At 44.9% G+C, this 27,319-nt stretch overlaps 1 protein-coding gene across 7 annotated transcripts in view; it reads left to right on the plus strand.

The window, feature by feature from the left end:
- Positions 1 to 391: 391 nt before the first annotated feature.
- akap12b (A kinase (PRKA) anchor protein 12b) overlaps positions 392 to 27,319 on the plus strand; it is an 85,189-nt gene continuing 58,261 nt past the window's right edge. For all 7 annotated transcript variants that reach the window (XM_078230270.1, XM_078230273.1, XM_078230272.1 and 4 more), the window contains exon 1: positions 392 to 628. In XM_078230270.1, the coding sequence (XP_078086396.1) occupies positions 518 to 628 (111 nt within the window). In that variant the 5' untranslated portion in view covers positions 392 to 517. The remainder of the gene's footprint in view (positions 629 to 27,319) is intronic.

Consider the following 27,319-nt stretch of genomic DNA (forward strand, 5'->3'; position numbering starts at 1 on the left):
GTGAGAGAGAGGGAGAGGAAGCACCCAGGACAACCTGACTCAGGAAGGAAGGAAGGAAGGAGGGAACCAGAGTCCAGCCTGACCCCAGGGGAGAGGGAGATTGGGACACAAAGTCCAGCCTGACCCCACCCACCCCTTCCAGGGGAGAGGAACACAGAGTCTCACCTGACCCCTAGGGGAGAGGGACACAGTCTAGCCTGATTCCCCCCAGGGGAGAAGGAAACAGGGATACAGTGCAACCTGATACCCAGGGGAGAGGGACACAGTCCAGTCTCCCAGGGGAGAGAGACACAGTCCAGCCTGACCCCCACGATAGGGGAGAGGTAGGTAGGGTGCAACCTGTCCCACGGTAGGGAGGGTTGCTGAGGGAGGGTCGCTGAGCAGGGGTACAGGCTGAGGGAGGGTCTGATGGTGAGGGGGAGCGGGATTGCGGGCTGATTAGCGGAAGGTGCCGGTGTTTGGAGCCACTTCTCCCCCCCTCGTTACCCGCCAGTGATTCCCGCAGCAGAGCCCGGAGATGGGAGCCGGAGTGTCGGCTCAGGAAGCGGAGCCGCCCAGCCCAACGCAAAGCCCGAGCGGGGAGGCGAGCGACCAGGAGAGGCAGCACACAGCGGCTGCGGACCGCAGGGTGAGTGAGGGAGATGGCGGGGTGAGTGTGAGGGGGTGAGGAGTTGGGCTGAGTGAGGGGGGGGTGGCAGGGTGAGTGTGAGGGGGGCTCAGGAGGGGGTAACTATCCTGGGGCTCACTCTGGGGAAGGGGGTGCCCACCCCAGACTGGGTCTTCTAGATCCTTCTACAGACACTGATCAAAAGTCTCAAATCTAGTGCCCCCCTCCCCCCGTGGACTAACTCGGGGCACGAGAAGGGTCACCCACCTACCCCCTCTCTCTCCTCTTCCCGCCGCCTCCTCTCCTGACCAACTCTCCCCCTCCTCCCCCATGAATTTTTAAGTTAAAGTTGTCGGTAAACATTTTTTTAAAGCGCAATGTATTGGGAAAACTAACTGCTGCAAATGTTAGTGTTTTATCACCCTGGATTTTGTATTTCCACATTCCTGTCAGCATCAGTCAGGATTTGGAATTGGACAAGATGTCAGGAGACGCCACTCTGGGCAGCAGGAATGATGGGCAAGGCCTTTCTGATAAGATTAAACCAAATGTGAGCTTAACTTTACTAATTATAGGAGCATCTATGTGCATTTTTAATAGGGTAGACATTGTTCTTTTACTGCACAGCTACTGGGTTTTTTTTTGTTTTGGCTTTTGACGTCCTTTTGTGTTTTAATATCCCCTTCAGAACATGGATTTTTTTTTTGTCAGAATTATATAGTTAATTATCCCCCTCCCCTCCCCTGTCAGGTCAGTGAACAGAAACTCTAAGAGATGTTCCTCACCATACACAGTTCAGTCAGTGGCTTGGGCAGACTTGTCTGGATAGAATTACTTAGGATCTGTGACCATATTGGGAGTGTATTGTCGAGCAAGGAGACGTGAATGAGAGGGCGAGGTCTGTTAGACAATTGCCAAACGTTTGGAAGTTGCAAAGTTACGTTAGCGAGGAGGAGTAGATGCTATCAAACCTGTATTGTATTTATGACCCCCTCTCTCTCTCTCTCTCTCTCCTTTCATCCCAAGTTATTTATAAATCAAAAGCTGAACCCTCCAGTCCTGAGTACAGATTGGAGGGGGTGGGGGAGAGAGGGATGAGAATAACAACCACATCCAAGTCAATTGGAGAAAATGCTGGAAAATCTCAAGATCTGAGAGTATCTGTGGAGAGAGAGAATAGAGCCAACGTTTTGAGTCTGGATGACCCTTTATAGGCTTACCCAGACTCGCAAACGTTGGCTCTATTTGCTCTCCTCAGATCTACTGAGATTTTCCAGCATTTTGTTTTTGTTTCAGATTTCAGCATCTGCAACACAGTGCTTTTATCCAAGCCAACTGGAGTAAGTTCATTTATTAGTGTCACAAGTAGGCTTATATTAATACTGCAATGAAGTTACTGTGAAAATCCCAATAAGTACCCATTATCCCTACTTTGCCGCCGCCTCCTCTCCTGACCGTCTCTCCCCTCCCCCATGACTTTTTAAGTTAAAGTTGTCAGTAAACATTTTTTTAAAAGCGCAATGTATTGGGAAAACTAACTGCTGCAAATACTAGTGCTTTATCACCCTGGATCTTGTATTCCCACATTCCTGTCAGCATCAGTCAGTATTTGGAATTGGACAAGATGTCAGGAGATGCCACTCTGGGCAGCAGGAATGATGGGCAAGGCCTTTCTGATAAGATTAAACCAAATGTGAGCTTAACTTCACTAATTATAGGAGCATCTATGTGCATTTTTAATAGGGTAGACATTGTTCTTTTACTGCACAGCTACTGGGCTTTTTTTGTTTTAGCTTTTGACGTCCTTTTGTGTTTTAATATCCCCTTCAGGACAGGTAATATGTCGGAGACAATTCCATGTCATAAATGCCAATTTCAGTGGGTGGAAGGGGCCCCATCTCTGATTAATTGGCTGGGAACGATGATCGATTTTACCATTGGTTTAGTAGTGGGGGAAATATTTAAATAGATAAGTTAAAGGTTAAATGTATCCTGTCCTCAGTGAGTACGTTTTTAAAAAAAAAAACCATTTGGGAGTGCTCGAGACGGGTAGGGTAGATGACATTTAACAGGAAGCTGTGTGTGTGAAGGAGAAAGGAATAGGATGTCAGTATTGTGAGATGAGGTAACGTGGGAGGAAGATTGTCTGGAGTATGAAATTTGGGCAGCCTGTCTCCACACTGCGGATTCTATAATCAGTGATTGTGAATAAAGACGTAAAATAATTGTTCCAAGAATAGAACAAAATGATTTTTAAAGAGGGGTATGTAGGGTGTGTGATGAGGATAATGTGTAACCGATGTTTCATTCAGCTTTTGAGCAATGTGAAGTGAGGCTGTGGGAATATCAGAGGAAATGTGGGGAGTGAAATCTTAGGGACACCTGAAGAAGATGTGTAATAAAGTGAAGGGTAAGCTATATAAGGATTGAAAGTTGCTAAACTCAGATGGTTTGCATCTCCAAGGCTGGGGGCAAGAAAGAAGAATTATTTTACCCAAAAAAAAAACTTCACGGAAACGGGAGCTGTGCCAAAAAGCTTGAGGGGTAGACTTATTAAGAAAAGTGGATAATCGAGTCAGGAAATTACAGACCGATTTAGTTTTACCTGGATCAAGAGTAACCACCTGGAGTCTATCTATAATCTAGAATGAGATTAGTGAACATGGAGTGATGAACATACTTAACGATTAGATCAATGACCTTTCATCAGAATGGGAAGGTGCTACCGAATCCTTTCTTTATCTCTATTAGATCAACCCTCCATCATCTTCACTCAAGGATGTAGAACTGAACATTAAGCCTGTGTTTGATTCTGATGAACTGGTGCTGCACCCCTTCCAGAATCTATGTCCTTCCAGATGTGATGCCCAAAGCTGTATGCAGTACAACAGATGGGGGTCTGACCAAGGTTCTATACAACTGAAGGATAACCTCTTCCCACTTCTCATTTCCTTGAGATTTCCGTCCATCCACCGTTTTGATTACTTTCTGCACCTGGGCACTAGCTTTTAATCGATTTTCTATACCTGGGCAGCTACTTTTTTTTTTCCTGCATTTTGATGATAAAATTAGGAGACTTGTTAAACTGGGGATGATTGTAGAAGAACGTCGATAGGTGTTGGAATGAGACCTGCAAAACGATGGGTGTGTGTCTTTGGTTGAATATGGAGACTGTTAGCTGTGAATCATAGAATCCCTACAGTGCAGAAGGAGGCCATCGAGTCTGCACTGGATACAACTCCACCCAGCCCCTATTCCTGTAACCTCACACATATTTACCCTGTTAATCCCGTTGACACTAGGGTCAATTTGGCATGGCCAATCAACCTAACCTGCACATCTTTGGAGTGTGGGAGAAAACTGGAGCACCTGGAGGAAACTGGGGAGAACGTGCAAACTCCACACAGACAGTGACCCGAGACTGGAATTGAACCCAGGTCCCTGGTGCTGTGAGTCAGCAGTGCTAACCACTGTGCCACCGTGCTGCCTAATCCAAGAACTCTGGACATCTTCATGGAGTTCTAAAGTTGACAGTTCAGATGCAAACTGTCTGAAAGCAAATTGGATTTTATACGTATTGGGGCGGTGGAGACTTCTAATTGTAGAGACCATCATTCTTTTAATGTGACATTCCAAAACACCTGACAGACTTGCTTGGCTCTATGCAACAGCCAAATTGTGCACAGCAAGTTCCCATAACAGAAAATTCCACCTTTATCGTATCTCAGCTTCATGGGCAATTATTTTGTTGCACGTATTGTTGTGTTGACAAATGTGACTGCCATTTTGTGCAGTCTTTCAAATAAAAACAGAAAATGCCTTAAAATCTTGGCAGGTCTGACAGCATCTATGGAGAGAGAGAATAGAGCTCTGACAAAGGGTCATCCAGATTCGAAACGTTGGCTCTATTCCCTCTCCACGGATGCTGTCAGACCTGCTGAGATTTTGTGGCATTTTCTGCTTTAGTTTCAGATTCCAGCATCCGTAGTATTTTGTTTTTATCTTGATGTGTCTCAAACGTTGGACAAATGGTCAATTAACTCTATTAATCCTCTTGAGTAGCGACACTTCATTTAATGTCACATCAAAAGCACAGAACACCCGCGACTGTTGGCCAAGATTGTGGGGCTTGAAGCAACCACCTTCTGAGGCAAGATTTCTCTAATGTTAACTGCACCTTGTGAAGGCAGCTGTACAAACTGGAACAAATTGCTATACCCCCCTTTAGTTTGATGAAAGACTAGATAGATGGAAATTTCATAGGAGTGTGGTAACCATTCTCCTCCAAATCTCTCATCCCCAAACTTATTAAAAAAGTAACTTGGCAAAATTTGATTTATTATTGCCACATGCATTAGTATACAGTGACCAATATTGTTTCTTGCGTGTTATACAGACAAAGCATGCCATTCATAGAGAAGGAAATGAGAGAGTGCAGAATGTAGTGTTACAGTCATAGCTAGGGTGTAGAGAAAGATCAACTTAATGCGAGGAGAGAAAGATCTACGAAGTAGGCCCACTCAAAAGTCTGATGGCAGTAGGGAAGAAGCTGTGCCTGAGTTTGTTGACCTCAGACTTTTGTATCTTTTTCCCGACAGAAGAAGGGGGAAGGGTATGTCTGGGGTGAATGGACTCGTCAATTATGCTGGCTGCTTTGCCGAGGTAGCGGGAAGTGTAGACAGAGTCAATGGATGGGAGGCTGGTTTGCGTGATGGCTTGGGCTACATTCACGGCCTTTTGTAGTTTCTTGCGGTCTTGGGCAGAGCAGGAGCCACACCAAACTGTGATACAACCAGAAAGAATGCTTTCTATGGTGCATCTGTAAAAGTTGGTGAGAGTTGTAGTTGACATGCCAAATTTCCTTTCTCGCCTGAGAAAGTAGAGATGTTGTATGTATTGTAAATGTAACAAAATGTCATTTTCTTTAACCGTTGCCTGAGTTCAAAAAAGATTGGGACTTGTGGGTGGGCTGGATTTATTAATTTAACTGGTCTGTGAGACATCACTACTAACTATGATCTTCTGTAGAGAAGCATGGCGCCTGAAGCAGCACTATATGATTGATAGGCTGAAGGTCGTTTCTCCCCTTTCAATAACAATAGCTTGCACAGTAAAACAGGCCAAGTTACTTCACAGGAGTGTTGTTGGACAAAATTTGACACAGAGCCAATGATAGAGATGCATTTTAAAGCACATTATTAAGGAGGAGAGGTTTGGCGAGGGAATTCCAGAGCTTAGGACTTGTGCTGACAACAGAGTGAAGGAAATGGGATGTGCAGGAGCCTAGATTTAACACCCAGAATTTCTCGGCCTATATTTCCATATTTTCAGAGTCATTCTAATCGAGTAGCACAGTGTAACTGTAGTGCAGCTTCCCTTCATGACCTTTCATTGCCTCCTTTACCATGTCTGAACCTTGCTGAGTCTTGATGTGTGAGAGGCCATCTATTTGATTGTGCCTCAGTGGCTGGGGTGTTGATCCTAGTCTTTAAAAGGGAGGATTGCTTTCAATGTGGTCAGTGGTTTATTAATTTTTTCCTCTAATGGTGATCTGCTGGAAGACTTTAAGAGGGGGCTCAATAAGGTGGGTGTGATGAAACTTCCACTTCTAGGAAATCCATAATGAGGGCCCATAACTGGAATATAATTGCAGAATGCTTGCAGCACAGAGGGCCATTTGGCCCATCAAGTCTGTGTCACCTCTCTGTAAGAGCCAGTTCCGCCCCTAACCAAACCACACCCCCCCCCCCAACCAAACCACCCCCCCCAACCAAACCACACCCCCCCCAACCAAACCACACCACCCCCCCCTAACCAAACCACCCCCCCCCCCCCCCCCCCCCCCTCATCCCTCGATCATAGCTGATCTGCGATTTAATTCCACGGGCAGGATTTTATGGCCTCGCTTGACAGATCTTCCCATTGCCCTGCCCCTCGTCCGCTCCAATTCCTATGGCGCCAGAATTCCAGCGCAAATACCCACTTTTGTCCCCATCCCTTCATACTTTTAGAACATATCTATCAATCTCTGATTTAAAATTAACATTCCAGTCTTGCATAAAATGGTGTGTGTGGAATAGAGTTCCAAAGTGTCTACCATCTTTTGTGTTAAGTGTTTCCTAAGTTCACTCCTGAAGGGCCTGACTCCAATGTAGATACAAAATCGTTACTAATAAATCCAATCAGCAGTTCAGGAGAAACTTGTTTCCTTCAGTGGTTAGAATGGGGAACTGATACCACATTGGAGCGGTTGAGATGGAATAGCTTGGGTACATTCAAGGAGAAGCTAGAAAAATGCATAAAGGGATGGGATGACATGCTGACAGGGTTAGGATGAGAGGGGTTTGTGTTTAGTATAATTGTGATACAGATCTAATGGGCTGAATTGTGTGTGAATGATGTGGGCGGCACGGTAGCAAAATGGTTAGCACTGCTGCCTCACAGCGCCAGGGACCCGGATTTAGTTCCGGCCTCGGGTCACTGTCTGTGTGGAGTTTGCACATTCTCCCCATGTCTGCGTGGGTTTCCTCCGGGTGCTCCTGTTTCCCCTCAGTCCAGAGATGTGCAGGTTAGGTTGATTGGCTATGATAAATTGCCCCTCAGTGTCAGGGGGATTAGGTGGGTAAATATAGGGGTTATGGGGATAGAACCAGGGTGGGATTGTTGTCGGTGCAAACTCGATGGGCTGGATGGTCTCCTTCTGCATTGTAGGGATTCTATGATTTCTGTGATACTGAGCTGAATGACGTGTTCCTGTGCTGCTAAACTCCTGCAAGTTAAAAGATTGAAAGGCTGCCTTGTAGGGTGGGCCAATAGTGTCAACCTTGTCTCCTCCACCCCACACCCCCTTCTCCCAAAAGGACTTTGGAGTTGAAGCAGTGTTGAAGCAGTATAGGGGCTTTCCATATTTCAGTTATGTCATATGTGTCTGAGTGGCCACAATTTTTTTAAAAAGTGCAACTAACCATTCACGGCCCAAATTCTTTAGTGAGAGTACAGGCATTCTCATGACCCTTCCCCTTCTTCCTTTTTGCCCTCGCTCCCCTGGGAGCAAGGAGAGGAAGGAAGAAATTAAAACACCCATTTCTCTCTCTCTGTCTCTGTGGCTGAGGTTCAGAGTATCTTCACTTTACAACTCTGTGCAGTTTGCAGTACAGCAGCTGGGATATCTGTAGACGGCTCCTTACTTGGACTCGGTGAATATACGGAGGGTCCTTGCGAAGCACAGTTATCAAAATGAGGTGGTTGAAACAGATAGCATTTAAAGGGTGGCACAGCGGTTAGCATTGCTGTCTCAGCTCCAGGGACCCGGGTTCGATTCCCGGCTTTGGTGACTGTCTGTGAGGCGTTTACACATTCTCCCTGTGTCTGCAAGGGTTTCCTCCAGGTGCTCCTGTTTCCTCCCACAGTCCAAAGATGTGTGGGTTAGGTTGACTGGTCATGCTAAATTGATCCTAGTGTCGGGATTAGAGGGTAAATATGGTGGGGTTACAGGAATAGGGGTGGAATTGTGGTCAGTGCAGACTCGATGGGCCGAATGGCCTCCTTCTGCACTGCAGGGATTCTAAGATCTATGAAAGCTTAATGTATACGTGGGGGGAAAGGGCCATGGGGGGGGGGGGGGGGGGGGGAAGAGTTAATTAGAATGGGCGGAGGCTTGTGTGGAGTATGAACTTCAACATGTTTCTGTGGTGCTGTTTCCAAGATTCTAACTGAGTAATTAGCTTTATCAGCAATGGACAGCTGATACATCAGTGTGGCTTTAACCTGGGGGTGTGAAGGATGGTCCCTTTTTAACCTCTTCAACTTGCTGCAATTTATATTCCAAACTCGTGACATTTCATCAATGTTTTCAATTTGATTTAGCTAGGTGTGGTATTTAGTGTGTATCAGATGCTCCTGTGATCTTCGATCCATAGATGCCTTTTTCAGACTATTTGGATGTCTGCCAATTGTAACTATGCGGAGGGTCTTTGAAATGGGCACAGCAGTAAGGTCATCTAATCTTAATCTGTCTCTCACATAGTCAGTTTCCTCAATCAAGGGACAATCAATCCTTGCGTAAGGTGTCCCTGGTAAAATAAAACTGCATCCCGAAACCGTTCTGCCTTATTTGTGGTTAAAATTGGAGTTTTGGGGGTTTGCACTGGTTTGAGCAAAATCTGATTGTGCAGAAGCTCTACTTAATGGGAAAGTTGGTGATTTTGAGGATTAAAATGGATAGATTTTTATTGGATGAGGTGCAGATCTCCAAAGAGGTGCAAGTTACATTGATTGGCCATGCTGAATTGCCCCTTGGTGTCAGAGGGACTAGCGGGGTAAATAGGTGGGGTTAAGGGAATAAGTCCCAGGTGGGATTGTGATTGGTGCAGACTCAATGGGTCAAATGGCCTCCTTCTGAACTGTAGGAATTCTGAGGTTAACTAAGTAAGGTAGGTAAATTGTGTTGAGATACAGAACGAAGAAGCAGGCTCAAAAGGGCCAAATGGTATTTTGTTTCTATATTCTATAGTGGCACGGTGGTTACTACTGCTGACTCTCAGCTCCAGGGTTCAATTCCAGCCTTGGGTGACTCTGTGGGGTTTGCACATTCTCCCCGTGTCAGCGTGGGTTTCCTCCAGTTGCTCTGGTTTCCTCCCACAGTCTAAAGATGGTCAGATTAGATTGATTAGCCATGCTAAATTGCCCCTTGGTGTCAGGGAGATGAGCAGGATAAATGGGTGGGGTTACGGGGATAGGGCCTGGGTGGGATTGTTGTCAGTGCAGACTTGATGGACCGAATGGCTGCCTCTTTGTACTGTAGAGATTCAATGATTCTATATTCCTTTCTCATAACCTTTTGGCTTCAGTGATTCTGGAATTTTTTTCATTGAATATAATTTCAATGACCTCTTCCATTTTATTAAAAATAAGAATCCGCCTTCGTAATTTTCCTACAGCTTAAAAATAAAAGTCTTGTTTGGAATCTGTTTGACCCCCCTGTGCTCCAGGCAATATCCAGTGTTCCTTCTAATATTCATTAGAATTCCAGAACATGTTTTATTTTGTCTCCCATCAAATTGCATTTGAACTGAATCCACAAGCAAGTCAGTCTTGAAGAGAGTGTCTTCAAAAACTGCAACTAATTTTAGTCTTGTCCATTTGGCCAGAGTTTTGGTTGTTAAATGAGGCCTTCTGTTGTCTTATGGGCAATTTGAAACATTTGTGCACTCCCTCCAGTGTTTAAAAACTGGGAGGAGATAGTTTCTGCTGAATATTTTATTGGCAAAGATAGCCAAGGTACGAGGCATTCTAGATTTTTCTGGTCTTGGATGTGTTCACCCTGGTCAGAACTTTCTGGAAATTCTGCACTTTTTCCCATCCAAAGCAACACCAAGTTCAAATCTTCCGTTCTGTGACCTGAATTATGCGCACTTTCAGTGACCATTGACAACATCGCTTTCAGCTACTTAAGCCCATGATCTGGAATTCATTCTCTCTACCTTTCTGCCCCCTCTTTTGACCTCTACTTCCAGTAATTCCTCCTCTTACACCCAGTGCACTGTTATTCTCATCGACTTGCATTTATATAGCATCTATTGACTGTCCTCCCAAGACACTTCACAAGGCGGCCATCAGACAACTGAGTCGCACAAGATTTTAAAAATTCTTTCATGGGTTATGGGTGTTGCTGTTGAGGCCAACGTTTGTTGCCCATCCTTAACTGTCCCTGAACTGAACATTTCAGAGGGCAGTTAAGAATCAACCACATTGTTGTGCGTCTAGAGTCACGTTTCGACAAAGATGACAGATTTGTTTCCCTAAATGACTCCTGATTTAGGTGGGTCTTTATGACAGTTGATAGTTTCATGGTCACCATTACTGAAGATAGATTTATGTTCCATACTTATTTTATTAATTGAGTTTACAGTTGCAGTGGTATTTGAGTCCCTCTTTCCAGAGCATTCAGCTGGGTCTCTAGTTTGCTAGTCCAGTGACGTTACCACTATGCCCCTAAACGTCCCAGAGAGTGTTTTAAGAAACTTCTTAAAAGAGCAGAGGCAGTGAATTTATGGAAGGAAACTCCAGAGTTTAGGGAAATGTTAGGCAACCTAAGCTAGTGAATGGGCTGTATGAGTGGCCACCCTTCATCTCAGTGGGCCGCAAGATTGAAATCAAGCTTCTTCACCAACCGTGACCCCAGGAATAAGATTAAATACATTTTAATACACATCGAATATTTCATAAGTTATAGAAAATGCTTAATCATTTATGTGTCAATAGAGAACTTCAAAAGGTGAAAACAATAAAAATTTGCACTTTGGAGAAGGAGCGCACAGCTCTCTGTCAATGTTATAGAATCTACAGTGCAGAAGGAGGCCACCCAGGCCCTATTCCTATGACCCCACATATTTACCCTCCTAGTCCCCCTGGCACTAAGGGGCAATTTAGCATTGCCAATCAACCTAACCACATCTTCGGACTGTAGGAGGGAACCAGAGCATCTGGAGGAAACCCATGCAGACACGGAGAGAATGTGCAAACTCCACACAGACAGTGACCCAAGGCTGGAATCGAACCCGGGGCCCTAGCGCTGTGAGGCAGCAGTGCTAACCACTCTGCTGCCCCGCGTTGTGTGCAGTCAGCATGCACCTCGCTTTACTTGCCCTTGCTTTACGTGCGTATCACTTCAGTCACACCGGTAGGGAAAAAGCAACAGTCAAAAATCAGCGGAATGTGGCTACCCTGCATGTGTGTAACAGTCAACAAAATGTCTTGTGGGCTGCATTCAGAACTTGGATGGGCCGCACGTGGCCTCCTGGTGGCACGTTGTCAACAACTGGCTTCGGGCCTGGCAGCTGAAGGTGCAGTCCCTCCATTTTGTTGCAAAACAAAAATTGGGGCCGTGTCTGAGGTCAGAAACTGTGAAGTTTGTGGAGGAGGTTGGAGATGTGATGAGAAGGGAAGCGAGGGAGACCATTAGAGGGATTTGAACACGTGGATGAAGATTTTAAATACAAGGCGTTGGTCCAGAAGCCTGTGTAGGTCAAAAAAAAACACGTGTGGATGGGACTTGGTAACAATTTAGATTTTAGATAAATCTAAAATAGATTGACTTTATTTAAAAAATACACTCCAGTCTCTTCTCTGACTCTCTCTTTACTCTTCTCTGACTCTCTCTCTTTAGAGGATGCTGGTGTGTGTGCTACATCTTACTGTCACACTAGACAGAAATGTGCCTACTCGATCATTGGGGAGTCCTTCAGACACTCCAGTCTAAAGCACTGGTGTACTAAACCTGAGTGTAAACCTTGTTGAATTCTGTGCTTCTGGCTAACACTGGGTGATTTCAGAATGTAAACACTGAATTGTAGCTTCTAAACTGGCTGCTAGCTTTTTTGGAATGACTTTTGCTCACTGTTTATCCGACCTGCGCACTGTCATGTAGTATTTACAACTTGGCAGGATATTTAGATTAACTTGCTTGCAGTCCTAGATAACCCCATTTGCTTTGGAGGACTTTTTTTTGTAACTATTTACAACCCAGGCCTTCAATAGCTGAGGCTGTGACAAGTGCTCTTCATTATATTCTAAGTTTAAATTAAGATGGCAGGCTACAACATGAAATTTAAACTCCTGGTGCTTTGCGAATCATTTGTGTTGTTGGATTTCTGTTCTGTAACCTTTGTGAGGCTTCAGTTCTGGCACAGTGGTTAGCACTGCTGCCTCTCAGCGCCAGGGACCCGGGTTCAATTTCTGGCTTGGGTCACTGTCTGCACGTTCTCCCTGTGTCTGCATGGGTTTCTTCTGGGTGCTCCGGTTTCTTCCACAGTCCAAAAGACATGCTGGTTAGGTGCATTGGCCATGTTAAATTCTCCCTCCGTGCACTTAACAGGTGCCGGAGTGTGGCGACACGGAGTTTCACAGTAACTTCGTTGCAATGTTAATGTCCTGGCTTGAGACGATTCACACCACTTTAACCTGTGATAATCCCCCTCTTCACTCGCACTGTCTGAACCAGTAAAGACTACCTATAAAGATTCCAACCATTATCTTGCAATTGTGTCTTTGTCTATATATGCCGTATTTGTGAAACCTACCTCTCCACTCACCTGATGAAGGAGCAGTGCTCATGATTCCAAATAAACCTGTTGGACTTTAACCTGGTGTTGTGAGACTTCTTACTGTGCCCACCCCAGTCCAATGCTGGCATCTCCACATCAATGTTACTTGTGGCACTAATAAATATACTTTAAACTTTGTTTGAAAACTCTCCCAGGGCTGTTGGGGATAGTTGGATTTGAGGGTTGCTTTTGGAGATTGCCCTGATAAATGGAATGGAAGTTAGGTTTGTGACCATAGCAAAGCATGAATGTTGGGGTAGGGAGGTTGGTCGTATAGTGGTCCTCCATTGCTGCTTGTTAAGCAATGACATTTGATGTGCAGCGCTGAGATTGGGAAGGTGCTTCTGGGCATTGGTGCATGCTGTTTTAAGGTTTCTTTTTGTGTCACTGTGGTGGTGATTCGGCAAACCTTTTTCAGGGCTACTCTCAAAGTAAATTCCATTGGAGGCCGGAGTCCCTACCCCAAAGGGCTGTCCATGCTTAGTTAAGTACATTCAAGACTAAAGTTAAGATCCTTGAGCTCTAAGTGAATCAAAGATTATGCAGATTGTGAAAATAGAGCTGATGTAGGAGTTTAGCCATGATCTCATTAAATGGCCGAGTAGGTGTGAGGTCTGGTAGTTTGTGTTCTTGTAATTGGGAGACTCTCTTCCCTCTGCTGCTGGACTTGTGCCTTTGGGCACCAAGCTTGTTCTCCTTCCAGTGTGGGGTCTTTGCTGTTTTCCTGGGAGAGGGGTTGTGATGGGGTTGCAGGATCTCTGTTTAATAGCATCTTTGACGTGGAGATGCCGGTGTTGGACTGGGGCTTAAGGCTCCGAAAACTTGTGGCTTTTGCTACTAAATAAACCTGTTGGATTTTAACCTGGTGTTGTTAAACTTCTTACTGTAATAGCATCTTCAACAGAGCCTTGATTCAATAACCATAGACCTTGAAGAGAATTGGACATTGTCACATCTTAGTTAAGTCTGATGAATTCCAGTCCATTAAATTAAGTTTAGATGGGGTGGCACAGTGGTTAGGTGCTTGTGTCCCTAGTGGTATGGTCCTCCAGGATTCCCATGGGAATCTTTGGAATTCCTGCTCCTTGGGAGTTGGTTTTAAATGAGGATGAGGTAAATGCAATGTCGGTTTCTCTAAAGTGAAATTGAAAACACTGACGGGCATGGATGCTTTATTATAATTCTGTAAATGTTAAATCAAAATGAGGCAGAAGGCAAGAAAGAAGTGATGATAGAAAAGGGGACTAAAAGCAATCTGGAATATTTGCATCTTGTCCAATACTGATGGGTAGTGCTGGCCTTGTGAATGCTTGCAGTTATGTCAGGATGGGATTGTTTTCTGAGGTGCATGGATGTCATTCCATTCCTGCCTTGGGTCTCACTCCCTCCTCATGTCAGATTTCCATTATAAACTCCTATTCAACATTTATAATTGAAATTGCCGGTGTAGACTCATTGCTCTGCAATTAGAGATCCCACCTCTCCCCCTCCCCCCCCCCCCCCCCCCGCCCCATGGTTATTGACCCCTCTGCTAATGAAAATAAATCCTTCATATTTATTTCATCCAGCTCCTATGTAATTTTATGCACCTCAAATTAAAACTCCACAGCCTCTACTGTTCCAAAGAAAATAACCCCAATCTGTTCAATCTTTCCTTGTAGCTGAAACTCTGCATTCCCGGCAAGGGACCCCATTCCCGGCAAGGTATATTACAGACCCCATTTTATTTTTGATGTTTTAAATTTCCTTTATGCTTTAATGTTTAGGGTGATTTCCGCGCCCACTCTTTAAGGAGCGACTCCTTTTACTTCATCCCTCAGTTTGTTTAATTTGGTTTATTTGATTTGCCAAAGAGAATGGCAACGTCCCCATGAATCTCTGTTGGTTCCCTTCTCGTATGATCACGTCCTCCTAATACAGTGACCAGACGTGAACGCAGTATATTCTAGCTGTGTTCTAACTAGTGTTTTATGGGGTTTCTCCATAACCTCCTTGCACTGTATACGTTGGCCAATAAAGGTTCCTCCAGGGATTGGCAGATATGCACTCCAAAGTCCTTCTGTCCCAAACTGCACTCTCTCCTTTCCTTCTCTATGAACCGGGATCTTGGATTCATGTCACACAATGTGTAACCCCCACTATTTGGCCTGGGCTTGCAAAATCCTACTAATTGTTCTGGCTTGAGACAATTCTCACCTCTTTAACCTGTGATTATCCCCCTCTCCACTCGCATTGTTTGTACCTGTAAAGACTTGGTTACCTGTAAAGACACTCATTCTAACCATTATCTTGCAATTGTGTCTGTCTATATATGCCGTGTCTATGATCCCATTTCTCCACTCGCCTGATGAAGGAGCAGCGCTCCGAAAGCTTGTGATTCCAAATAAACCCGTTGGACTTTAACCTGGTGTTGTGAGACTTCTTACTGTGCCCACCCCAGTCCAACGCAGGCAACTCTACGTCTTCTCTCTGAATGGTATGCTTTGTCTGCATAGCATGCAAGGACAATACTTTTCACTGTATCTCAATACATGTGACAATAATAAATCAAATCAAAATCCCTTTGCAGCAGCTTACCATTCATTGCATATGTGGCATTTTTTATTATAAGTATGCATAAAGAATTTCTGACTGCAGAATATACAGTGTGCAAATTGACTCGAGGGGGGGGGGGTTTTCAACAATTTAACTTGTATTTAAATGTGGTTGGAGGTGAGAGCAATGCTGCCTTAAGTCATTGAGTCACAAGATTGTGGATTTGAACTCCAAAGAGTTGAACACAAACTGACTGACACTTCCAATATCCAGTATCAGGAGTATCTTCTCATAAAATGTTAAACTGGGACTTTCATCTGTGCCCTCGCGTGGGGTGGGGGGGGAGAGGCGGGTGGTGTCCAATGATCCTATCCACATCATGACTATTTTCAAGAGGAGGGTTGTTCTCCCTGGTATCCTGCTGAACAATATTCATTATTTCCCCGCAATGTGAACGATGTGCTGGTTTGATGCATTGGCCGCGTTAAATTCTCCCTCAGTGTACCCGAACAGGTGCCAAATGTGGTAACTAGAGGATTTTCACAGTAGCTTCATTGTGGTGTTAATGTAAGCCTACTTGTGACTAATAAATAAACTAGCTTAATGATTATATACTGAACACTACTTTCATTGCTGTCTCTTTTTTTGCTGGGGTCATGTTAAATGTCTTTATTTCCCCAACCAATCAAACCTCCCTGCTGTTTGGGAGATCTTGCCGTGTGCCAGTTAGCTGTGGTATTGCCTTTGGTACAACAGTGACTGACTAGGAAGTGAATTGGGGCCCTTTGCTCTCTTTCTACTGATGGCAGTGAGGCATACTTTGCAGTGGTTGTTCCTTGTACCTGCTAACCACTTGCTTACTAAGGCAAATAAAAGATTTGAGTCTTGGAAGTCCAGAAGAGACTTTCCACAACTGGAAAATTTAATACTGCGTGGGAGGGGCAGCTTAAAAACACCAGTATAAGACACTTCACCATAAGAAGCTTTCGAGATGGTGTTCAGGGTCAGTGGAATGCTATGTGGTCAGCATCCTATTTTTCTGTGTCATTTGGAATGGTCTGTTTGGCTCTAGACCTGTAGTAGAGATGGTGAATCCTCTAGTTCTGCACTGGCCAGGCTTATGGATGCCAAAAGGTATAATCTATTGACCGTCAGTAAGTAGAACAACAAAAACCTCGTATACGCTTCTGGTAGAAAATGCAACAAGTATATCCTCTGGAAAGGGGCTTATTTACCAAGTATTGCTCAGTACCAACCTCTGGCATAAACCTACCAGTCGTCAACTGGGCTTTATTGCTGCAGTGACGATGTTATTGCAGTATTCTGGCTTACCTCTGACAACAGAACAAGAGAATCTTCAAGCACAGAATGAGGCCATCCTGATGAACAAGCTGTCCAATTTAGTTCCATGTCTCAATCACCCCTCCCCCGCCCCAAATCCTGCAAATTAGTCCTTCAAGTAAATGTCAGATTGCTTTTTGAAATTGTCCATGGAATCTGATTCCACCGCGCTACAATATAGTACATTCCAAATCTTCACCCTCTGAAGAATATTTTCTCTCTTTTGTTTGACAATTATTTTAAATCTGCGACCTTTGGTTGTCGACATATTGGCTCTGGACCTGTAGTGGAGATGGTGGATCCTCTGGTTCTGAGTTGGGGCAGCACAGTGGTTAACACTGCTGCCTCTCAGTGCCAGGGACCTGGGTTCGATTCCCAGTTTGGGTCACTGTCTGTGTGGGGTTTGCATGTTCTCCCCATGTCTGCATGGGTTTCCTCCCACACTCCAAAGATGTGCAGATTAGGTGAATTGGCCATGATAAATTCTCCCTCGGTGTACCTGAACAGGCATCAGAGTGTGGCGACTTGGAGATTTTCACAGTAACTTCATTGCTGTGTTAATGTAAGCCTACACTAATAAATGGGCTTAAAACTTATTGCCAGAGGAAAGTTTCTCTCCTTACTTGTTCTATCAAAACCCCTTCATTTTGAATTTCTCTTACTATATTTCCCTTCTCTACTGAAATCTCAACTTCTCCAATGTCTTAACATCCTTCCTGAAGGATAATGTGGAGAATTGTACACATCTCTCCTGCTGAGGTTCATCCAGTAATTTGCAAAGGTTTAGCATGCCTTTTGTGTGCTGTCATTCGAATCCCCTGTTAACAAAGCTGTGTTTGGTGTGCTTTCTTACTGCAATTTTAACTTGTCCCAAACTATTTTCCAATCTGACCCCCATTTCTATACTTGAAAATTAACATGACCCCAGCAAAAAGAGACAGCAATAAAAAATAGTGTTCAGTACCTAATCATTATTTATTAGTGTCACGAGTAAGCTTCTATTAACACTGCAATGAGGTTACTGTGAAAATCTCCTAGTCGCTGTTCGGGTACACTGAAGGCGAATTTAGCACGGCCAATGCACCTAACCAGTACATCTCTCTCATTGTGGGAGGAAACCCACGCAGACACAGGGAGCAGACTCCGCACAGACAGTGACCCAAACTGGGAATCGAACCCAGGGCCCTGTCGTTGAGGTAGCAGTGCTAACCACTAAGGTTATAGATCGACGTGTATAACGCACAAGTGTGAACATCTTGTTTGCAAAGTACTTTGCACAAATGCTATTTTATGCACTTCTAACATTACAGCCAATTTATTTTCTATGAAGGACATATTATTAGTTCCAGGAGACTACAGCTTCATTGGGGATTCTGCTACACAAATGCGGCTTTAACATGAGTAGAATTTAGTTTACAAAGTAACCAGCTTGCCTGAATGTGGATCTGTGCTCGTCCCAATATGGGGCAAGTGGTTTCTGAACAGCCAGAGAACATATACGTGCAAGAGTTTCTGACCACTGCAGTTTCAGCCAAGCTTCTCCACATTCCTCCTCTGTGACAGAGGTGTCAGTGCAGATCCTCGCCCAATCACTCCACCCCAAAACAGCACTCCAATTAGCCTCTTTTCCCCTTTCTCCCCACACAGACTACAGTTAGCCCCTCTTTTGGTCTAATTGCCAGGGCCTGCAAAGTTGGCAGCTGGGGGTAACAGCTAAGAAATTTATCGAATGTTTGCCCAGTGTTTAATTGGTATATCCTGTTCACTACACTCCTTTTGTAGCTGACGTATGGGGAAGATTGTGTCCACTTGCAGATCTGCCAACACGGAAACGGCACTGCGCTTCTGGGTGCTCTCACTCTGCAAGTAGATGACTTTTGAGAAGCTTGGCCCTAATGAAGGCGTTCCAGGGATGCTAAGGAGTCTGAGATAACTTGATGGAGTTTAGAAGGATGAGGGGGATCTAATTGAAACTTACAGAATACTGAGAGACCTAGATAGAGCGGACGTGGAGAGGATGTTTCCACTAGTGGGAGAGACTAGAATGCAAGGCCAGAACCTCAGTGAAGGGATACTGTGTTAAAACTGAGATGAGGAGGAAGTTCTTCAGCCAGAGGGTGGTAATCTGTGGAACCATTGCCACAGAGGGCTGTGGAGGCCAGGTCATTGAGTGTCTTTAAGACCGAGATAGGTTCTTGATCAAAGTTTACGGGGAGAAGGCAGGAGAATGGGGATGGAAAAAAATATCAGCGAATGACAGAGCAGATTCAATGGACCGAATGGTCTAATTCTGCTCCTATATCTTATGGTCTTGTGGTCTAACCCCTGTAGTTATGTCACGTATGTGCTTTGGATGGAGCCTATGTACCAACAGTGAAAGAGATGATGATGAAGGTGTGGCAGCAGATGGGACTTCCTTGCTTGAGTAATTTGGCTGGAATTCTACCCTTGTTGGGTGCCTTTCCACTTGCTAAGCAACCAATGGTCTTTTTGTCAATGGTCTTCAGTTAACTCCACTGAAGGGAAGTTGCAGGTTACAATTCATCAATTTACCGAGACAACCAATGGGGGGGGGGCGGGGGGGAAACAGCCCCAACAGGCTGAATGAAATGCAGTGTTAGTGAAAACATGATTTCTCTCCAGTTTGTTGAAGATGGAGAAATGAGCTGCACGTGGAACGTTCCTTATCAGATTAGTTGTCTCGCAGTACACTAGTCTCTGGAATTGGAAACGGCCGGCATTTAGTTGGGTTCAACATAATAACTTAATTCAGTCAGCATTCTGAACTGGAGTCACATGGATTCTACTCCGCATGACCCAATGACAGTCGCATGCTGTCAATTTAAGCCTTGTGGTTGGGGTGAAAAGGCCAATAACCCCTCAAACAAAACAGTCTAACTATCTTGTGGATCAAAGGTCAATCCACTTCTCTGGCCTTCTGGCTCTTGGGGATGGTGTTTGCTTCTGAGTTCTCTACATTTAACTATTGGGGGGTTTTAGTTACTAAGTTCACGTCATAATTTTGCTGGACCTCTGAATTGAGCTATTTATCTTATTTCTTGTACCGTTAACCTTTCTTAAAATGGTTTGCCTTTTATCCTAACTTGTATGCACAAACGGAACTTGGGTACATTATCTCCCAGCTTGACAGCCACTGTTTTAAATGCTCAGTAATTTTCTAATCTCTCCATGGCCGAGGAACCTTCTCTGGTCCTACAATTGTCCAAAGATCTCTACACTCCGCCAATTCTGGCCTCTTGCATATTGTTGCTTTTCATTGCTCCATTATTGAGCTTGCCTTCAGCTTTCTGTGATCTCATCATCGGAATTTCCTCCAAAGCCTCTACATCTTTACACTCAAGAATTTAGATTTTGGTCGCATGTCGCAATACCTTGGGCTCTGTGTCAAATATTACTTAACACTTATTGTGAAACACTTTGGAATGTTTTACTACATTATAGGTGCTACCTAAATGCAAGTTGTTGCTTTCGTTGGTTCTCGGACATCTGAGGAACTGACTGCCTTTGATCTTTCTCTTGGGGTGGCACAGTGGTTAACACTGCTGCTCACAGCGTCAGGGGCCTGGCTTGGGTCACTGTCTGTGTGGAGTTTGCATGTTCTCCCTGTGTGTGTGTGGGTTTCCTCCGGGTGCTCTGGTTTCCTCCCACAGTCCAAAGATGTGCGGGTTAAGTTGGCTGGCTATGCTAAATTGCCCCTTAGTGTCAGGGAGTTAGCAGGATAAATAAATGGAGTTATGGGGATAGGGCCTGGGAGGGATTGTGATCGGTGAAGACTCGATGGGCCAAATGGCCTCTTTCTGCGCAGTAGGGATTCTATGTTAAGAATGGCAGATATCTATAAAATGAAGTTTGTCCTCCATTTGGAATCCCAACTGCACTTCCTTGCACAATCTGTAGCTGTTGTGAGGAAGCTCATCATTCCAATTAGTCTTTCTGATATACTTGTTGCATCCATAAATGACATTTTAATATTTATGTACATGGGAGGGTTAAATCCCCTTGTTTAACTACCTAGCCTCCATTTCCCACTTAGACCTCATTCTTGGGCAGGAGAATGGGGTTGAGAAACTTATCAGCCATGATTGGATGGCAGAGTGGACTCGATGGACCAAATGGCCTAATTCTGCTCCTATGTCTTCTGGTCTTGTATACAAAATAATGATGCTCATTTTCTTGTTGAACTGTACTGGCCACTGTTCTCACTTTTAAGTTCTTGGTGACTCCTTTGAAATTCTGTTTTACAGCTCACTATAACAGTATTCTGTCTCCCTTGATAAATCATCTGGTAGATTTTAATATCCTGAATCAAGATCACTTGTCAATAGTTAGAAGCATGCTATTCAGCAGGTGATAGGGAAGGCCAATGAAATGTTGGCTTTTATTTCAAAGGGAATGGAGTATAAAAATAGAAACGTCTTGCTAACACCATCCAAGGCCCTAGTTAGACCACACCTGGAATACTGTGAACAGTTTTGGTCCCCTTATCTAAGGAAAGACATACTGGCATTTGAGGCAGCCCAGAGGAGGTTCACTAGGTTGATCCAATGTATGGAGGAATTTTCTTATGAGGAGAGGTTGAGCCTGTACTCGGAGTTTAGAAGAATGAGAGGCGACCTTATTGAAACATATAGGATACTCGGGGACTTGACAGGGTAGATGCTGAGACGTTGTTTCCCCTTGTGGGAGAGTCTAGGACCAAAGGGCATAATCTCCGAGTAAGGGGCATGATTAACATGGTTAATGACAAATAGGGCTTTGTGATTCCTGGGAAAGAGAAGGAAATGAGAGTACAGAGCAAGGACATCGTAAAAATGCCAACAGACAAGTAATTATTTCCAAAGTGTTGTTAAACACAGCTCCCATAGACAGTAAATGGCCAGATAACATGTCCGTGAAGTTAGAGATGCATGTCGCCAAGGACAATTCCCCTGCTCAAACTAGTACCATGGGATCTTTCTCTACTATTTCCAAAAGCTCTCCACCACCCACCCTGCCACCTTCTGACCATGACAGGGACGTGGAATGATGTAGCATGGAAGACCACCATTTGGCCCATTGTGCCCATGTTAGCTCTTTGAGCTATCTTAGTTCCACTTACTTGCTCTTTCCCCATAGTCCTTCCATTCTCCCCTGTTAGGCTAACTGAATGGTAGTTACGATGGTCATTGTCAAGATGTTCCCTATTACCATTGTCACCATGTACTTGTTGGCTCCAGATCATTGAACTAGTTCCAGCTTGTAACTCAATTAAATCAGTTGTGGTCTACTCCATTTGGCTTGACGTGATTATTAAATCTTCCTGAATGGATTCAGTTTTTTCCTTTCCTACATATAGTTCTCTGTCTATATTTAGCTCGTGACTTCTCATTATTATCGCTTCTCTTCTGCTTGTGCTTCAGTTCCTGTGTGGTAATAATTCAGGTGGATCATTAAATCCTCCCACTAGTCTTCACCATCCTTTCTGGCTTTGACTCATTTTGATCCCTCCACGAGCCTGAAGGCCACTTGCAATTACATTTTGGCGACCACCCCTCCACTTTCTCCATCTTTAGTCATTTATTCAGGCCGCTTCCTTGTCTGTTCGACTGCACCACAACCTACCAAGCTGGCTTCCTTCCGGTTTCTCCATTTACTGGACTTGTATAAGCACGGTGACCCAGTGGTTAGCACTGCTGTCTCACAGCGTTGGGGACCTGCGTTCGATTCCAGCCTTGGGTGACCATGTGGAGTTTGCACGTTCTCCCTGTGTCTGCATAGATTTCTTCCCAAACTCCAAAGATGTGCAGGTTAGGTGAATCAGCCATGCTAAATTGTCCGAAGATGTGTAGGTTGGAGAATTAGCAGGGTAAATATGTTGGGTTACGGGGACAAGGCAGGAGGGTGGGCCTGGGTAAGATGTTCTGTTGGAGAGTTGGTGCAGACTTGATGGGCCAAATGGCTTCGTTCCTTCATCCTCTGCATCGTAGGGATCCTTTCATCTCCACTCTCCTATCTCTATCTCTCTCTCCGCCATCATGGTGCAATGATGCATGATCAGAGACTTAGGAACAGAAAGGCATTTATGATTGTGGGCAAGCTGTACCAAGGCCAGCAGCTGCCCCAGTCATCTTCTGCCTAAGGTAGGACTCCACCCCTGGGGTGATTACCCACTCTTAGTCCTAATTGGCCTCTTAAACCAGGTGACCCTTTTCTGCTGTGTTGCCCTTAAAGGGTCAATCACCACACGTGGTTATCTGCATTGCTAAAGTGACCACACTTCAAAAGCTGCTTCATTGGCTGTTGAAGTACTGTGGGGGCATTCGGGGGTCATAGGCATTGTATCAATGCCAGCCTTACTTTTGAAGTCTTCAAGTGTGGTTCACATATAGATCGCTCTTTGATCTGATTGTGGCATATTCTGAAGTCCTTTGCAGTCCCTCTTGTTTATGCCTCTGTCCAGATTGCTGCCTTGTAGTGTGCCTAATGCTAAGTAAGGCGAGCTTGTTTGCTTAATTGCATTGACTGGAATGCAAGTGCTTTCAAAGGTTTTTCCGAAACTTTGAAGTGTTTGACTCATGTTGGTTCAGAGGCCAGCGAGATGTGTTTGCTCATTATTATGGAGAGTGGGTGGTGGTGTCTGAACCCACCTGGTTTCTGGCCACCCATTACATTATCAAGAGAGTCCTTCTGCATTTTGTGTTTACCATTGCTGTAAATATTGAGTCCCCTTTGACTTGTACAAATCTATCCAGATAATCGGGGGAGGACACTTGGCCCGAAACTGAAGTGGTGGCTTTGTAATGTTTATATGTGCAGGTTCAGGTGTTGACACCAGTGTTGTGGATCCATCTTGTTAGTGGAAGGTTGTCCCTCTGTGGTAATCCCCAGAAGGTCGGTGAGGGGAGGATGTTTCATGGCCCACCAAAAGGAAAACTTGCATTTCGGTAGCGCCTTTCACAACCTGGGGCACTCGAGTCACAAAGGTGCCCCAGAACAAATCATAGAATCTCTACAGTGCAGAAAGAGGCCATTCAGCCCATCGAGTCTGCACCAATTCTCCAAAAGAGCATCTTACCCAGACCCCCTCCTTTGCCCTATCCTGTAACCTGTGCATTTACCACCACTAGTCCCCCTAACCTGCACATCTTGGGACTTTAAGGGGCAGTTTACATAAGAACATGGAGACCACCTGGCCCCTCGAGCCTGCTCCGTCATTCAATAAGATCATGGCTGATCTTTTCATGGACTCAGCTCCACTTACCCACCTGCACACCATAACCCTTAATTCCTTTACTGTTCAAAAATTTATATATCCTTGTCTTAAAAACATTCAATGAGGTAGCCTCAACTGCTTCACTGGGCAGGGAATTCCACAGATTCACAACCCTTTGGGTGAAGAAGTTCCTCCTCAACTCAGTCCTAAATCTGCTCCCCCTTATTTTGAGGCCATGCCCTTTAGTTCTGGTTTCACCTGCCAGTGGAAACAACTTCCCTGCTTCTATCTTATCAATTCCTTTCATAATCTTATGTTTCTGTAAGATCTCCCCTCGTTCTTCTGAATTCCAATGAGCATAGCCCCAATCTACTCAGTCTCTCCTCATAAGGCAACTCTCTTAACTCTGGAATCAACCTAGTGAATCTTCTCTGCACCCCCTCCAGTGCCAGTATATCCTTTCTCAAGTAAGGAGATCAAAACTGTCCACAGTACTCCAGGTGTGGCCTCACCAGCCCCTTATACAGCTGCAACATAATCTCGCTGTTTTTAAACTCCATCCCTTTAGCAATGAAGGATAAAATTCAATTTTCTACCTTAATTACCTGCAAACCAACTTTTTGTGATTCATGCACAAGGACACCCAGGTCCCTCTGCACAGCGGCATGCTGCAATTTGTTGCCATTTAAATCCATTTTGCTGTTATTCCTACCAAAATGGATGACCTCACATTTACCAACATTGTACTCCATCTGCCAGACTCTTGCCTGTTCACTTAGACTATCTATGTCCCTTTGCAGACTTTGTGTCCTCTGCACACTTTGCCCTGCCACTCATCTTAGAGTCATTTGCAAATTTTACTCATCATAGTGTCATCTGTGAATTTTAACATGGCCAATCCACTGAACCCATGCATCCTTGGAGTGAGAGAGAACCTGAGTGTCCGGAAGAAAAATCAACTCTTTTTTTTGGAAGTATTGTTACTGTTGTGATGCAGGAGGCATGATAGCAGATTTACACACAGCAAGATCCCACAGCACTCTCGACAATGACCAGTCCATCTAACTTTGGTAATATTGGTTGAGGGATACATTTCTGTCTGGGGCAATGGGGCAAATTCCCCTGCTTTTTTGATTTATTTTCATTCACCCCAGAGGACAAAGAGGTTATCTGGAAAAAAAACAGCACCTCTGACAATCCAGCACTCCCTCTGCAGTGCACCAAGAGTATCGGCCTAGATTGGATGCTGGAGTGGGACTGCAGGCTACTCACTGAACCACTGCTGACAATGAGCTGCTTAACGAAGGATGTGTTCCTTCGGAGCAGTGCAGCTACACAACAACTCAAGTGGTAGCCTGCTTCGAAAAGCAGTTTGCCTTGTTTTGAGAGTTGCTATAACAACTTTTGTGTAATACCTTTAGCATGAAGTGTCCAAAGGCATTTCATGTTGGCATATCGCGCACAAAGTATGATACTAAGCACCATGGGGTGGCACGGTGGTTAGCACTGTTGCCTCACTGCACCAGGGACCTGGGTTCAATTCCAGCTTCGGGTCACTGCCTGTGTGGAGTTTGCACATTCTCCCCATGTCTGCATGGGTTTCCTCCCACACTCCAAAGATGTGTGGGTTAGGTTGATTGACCATGCTAAATTGCCTCTTTAGTGTCAGGGTAAATAAGGGGCTTTGGGGATAGGGCCTGGGTGGGATTGTGGTCGGTGCAGACTCGATGGGTGAAATGGCCTCCTGCACTGTAGGGATTCTGTTTCTATTTGAGATATTTTCTCAAAGGGTTAGGGTTTTCGAAGGTTTGTTTCAAGAGGCAAGTTTTGAGAAGTGGAGAATGGGAGAGTGTTCCAGAGCTCAATGCCGAGGGGCACCAATGCTTAAGTGATTAAAATTGGGGATGCACTCGAGGGCAGAATAGGGAGTGAAAGAGGTCTTGGAGGGTTGTGGGGCTGGTGGAGATTCCAGAGATGGGGAGGCTGAGGATCTGCATGGAGGGATTTGAAAACCAGGATGAGAATTTTAAAATGAAGGGATTGTTTGACTGGGAGGAAATGTGTACAGGGGTGACGGGACAGCAGGATTTTAGACATCCTGGGATTGCTGGCCCAGTTCGCTTAAATTCCATGTTCATTCGGAGTATTTTGGCATCTCTTGTGAAGCAATGCTGTCTCAGCGATGCTTACAATCGCTTGGCAAACCTGTACCCAAGGATTGGATGTTAAATGGTACGTAGGTATCTCTTGCTGCTGCACAACATTTACTGAGGTGGCCCAAGCCTCCCAGCAAACCTAACCTTGAATGAGGCCCTTGCATATGCTGAAGATTGATATTGAGTTGAGTGCCGCACGTGCCAGCTGAGGGATTGAGTGCGTGAAGCGCTTTTTAGAAGGGTGTTTGTGAAGTGTGTGCATTTGAAAGCAGGCTGGCAGGTGCTTTCATTCTACGTGGGGCTGTGTGCCTTCACTATCCTGTATTTGAAAGAAATCGCAAGGCTGACAGTGCTAAGAGGAATGTTTGGGTCATTCCATTCCTATCAATCTGTGAAACGTGTGCAAACTGCTTCTCTAATTAGAATGGCTTTCTGTTAATGTTTGCTATTGCCCTTGCTGATCAAGTTACACAAACGGAACGTATCAATTGAATGTGGAATTCTCATCATCTTGTTTAAATCCCTCCCTGGCTCTGCCCCTTCTTGTCTCATGATTTCCTCTAGACCTACACCCCTCAGATCTCTGCACCAGTTCTGGCCTCTTGCACCTGCTCTGTTTGTTTAATCGATTTACTACATCAAGGGAAGATGAATTGTCTTTGAATTGGGGGCACACTGCTACAGAAACTGGCATTGCTTGACTCCCAATCCTGAACCCACTAATCCGTATTTGATGCTAAGTGTTGTATTTGAATCCCCTCCCATCCTCACTCTTCCCCATCTCTGGGTCACCTCCGGGCCCTGCATGAAACTCTCCAGTACTCCAGCCCTGGCCTTTTGTGCATCCTTCGCCCTCACCATTGGGGGCCCATGCGTCCAGTCCCTGCAGTCTTGCGTCTGGACCCTGGCAGTCTTCCTCTGTGAACGTCGCAGTGACCTCCCTATATTGTAATTGGGCCAGTTGGACATTGGCACCTCTGTGTAAAGAACATACCCTTTCTAGACACAATCCAAATTGAGCAAGGGCATCAGTGCCAGCTTATTTAACCAACATTGCACCCTGGGCAGGAACATCAAGTGAAAACTGACAATTCCTTCTTCCCTCCCTCTTCACCCGTGGGAATTCCTTGCCTCTGCCTGAAAGCTTTGATAGAGCTCGAGGTGATCTGCTTCTGTATTTGGGAATTGTACCCTTTGATTGGAAAATTCTGACCGTGACTCCATTATTTAAGGAGGGAGCGAGGAACCAGTGACCTGAAAGTTTAATATCAAGTCGTGAAGAAAGTTGCTGGACTCTCATCACGGAATGACTGAGTGTTATGTGAGCTGAATAAAGGGGGAATTTACTTGGATTTGCAAAGAG

This window comes from Mustelus asterias, chromosome 15 (assembly GCF_964213995.1).
Source record: "Mustelus asterias chromosome 15, sMusAst1.hap1.1, whole genome shotgun sequence".
Lineage (NCBI taxonomy): Eukaryota > Metazoa > Chordata > Chondrichthyes > Carcharhiniformes > Triakidae > Mustelus > Mustelus asterias.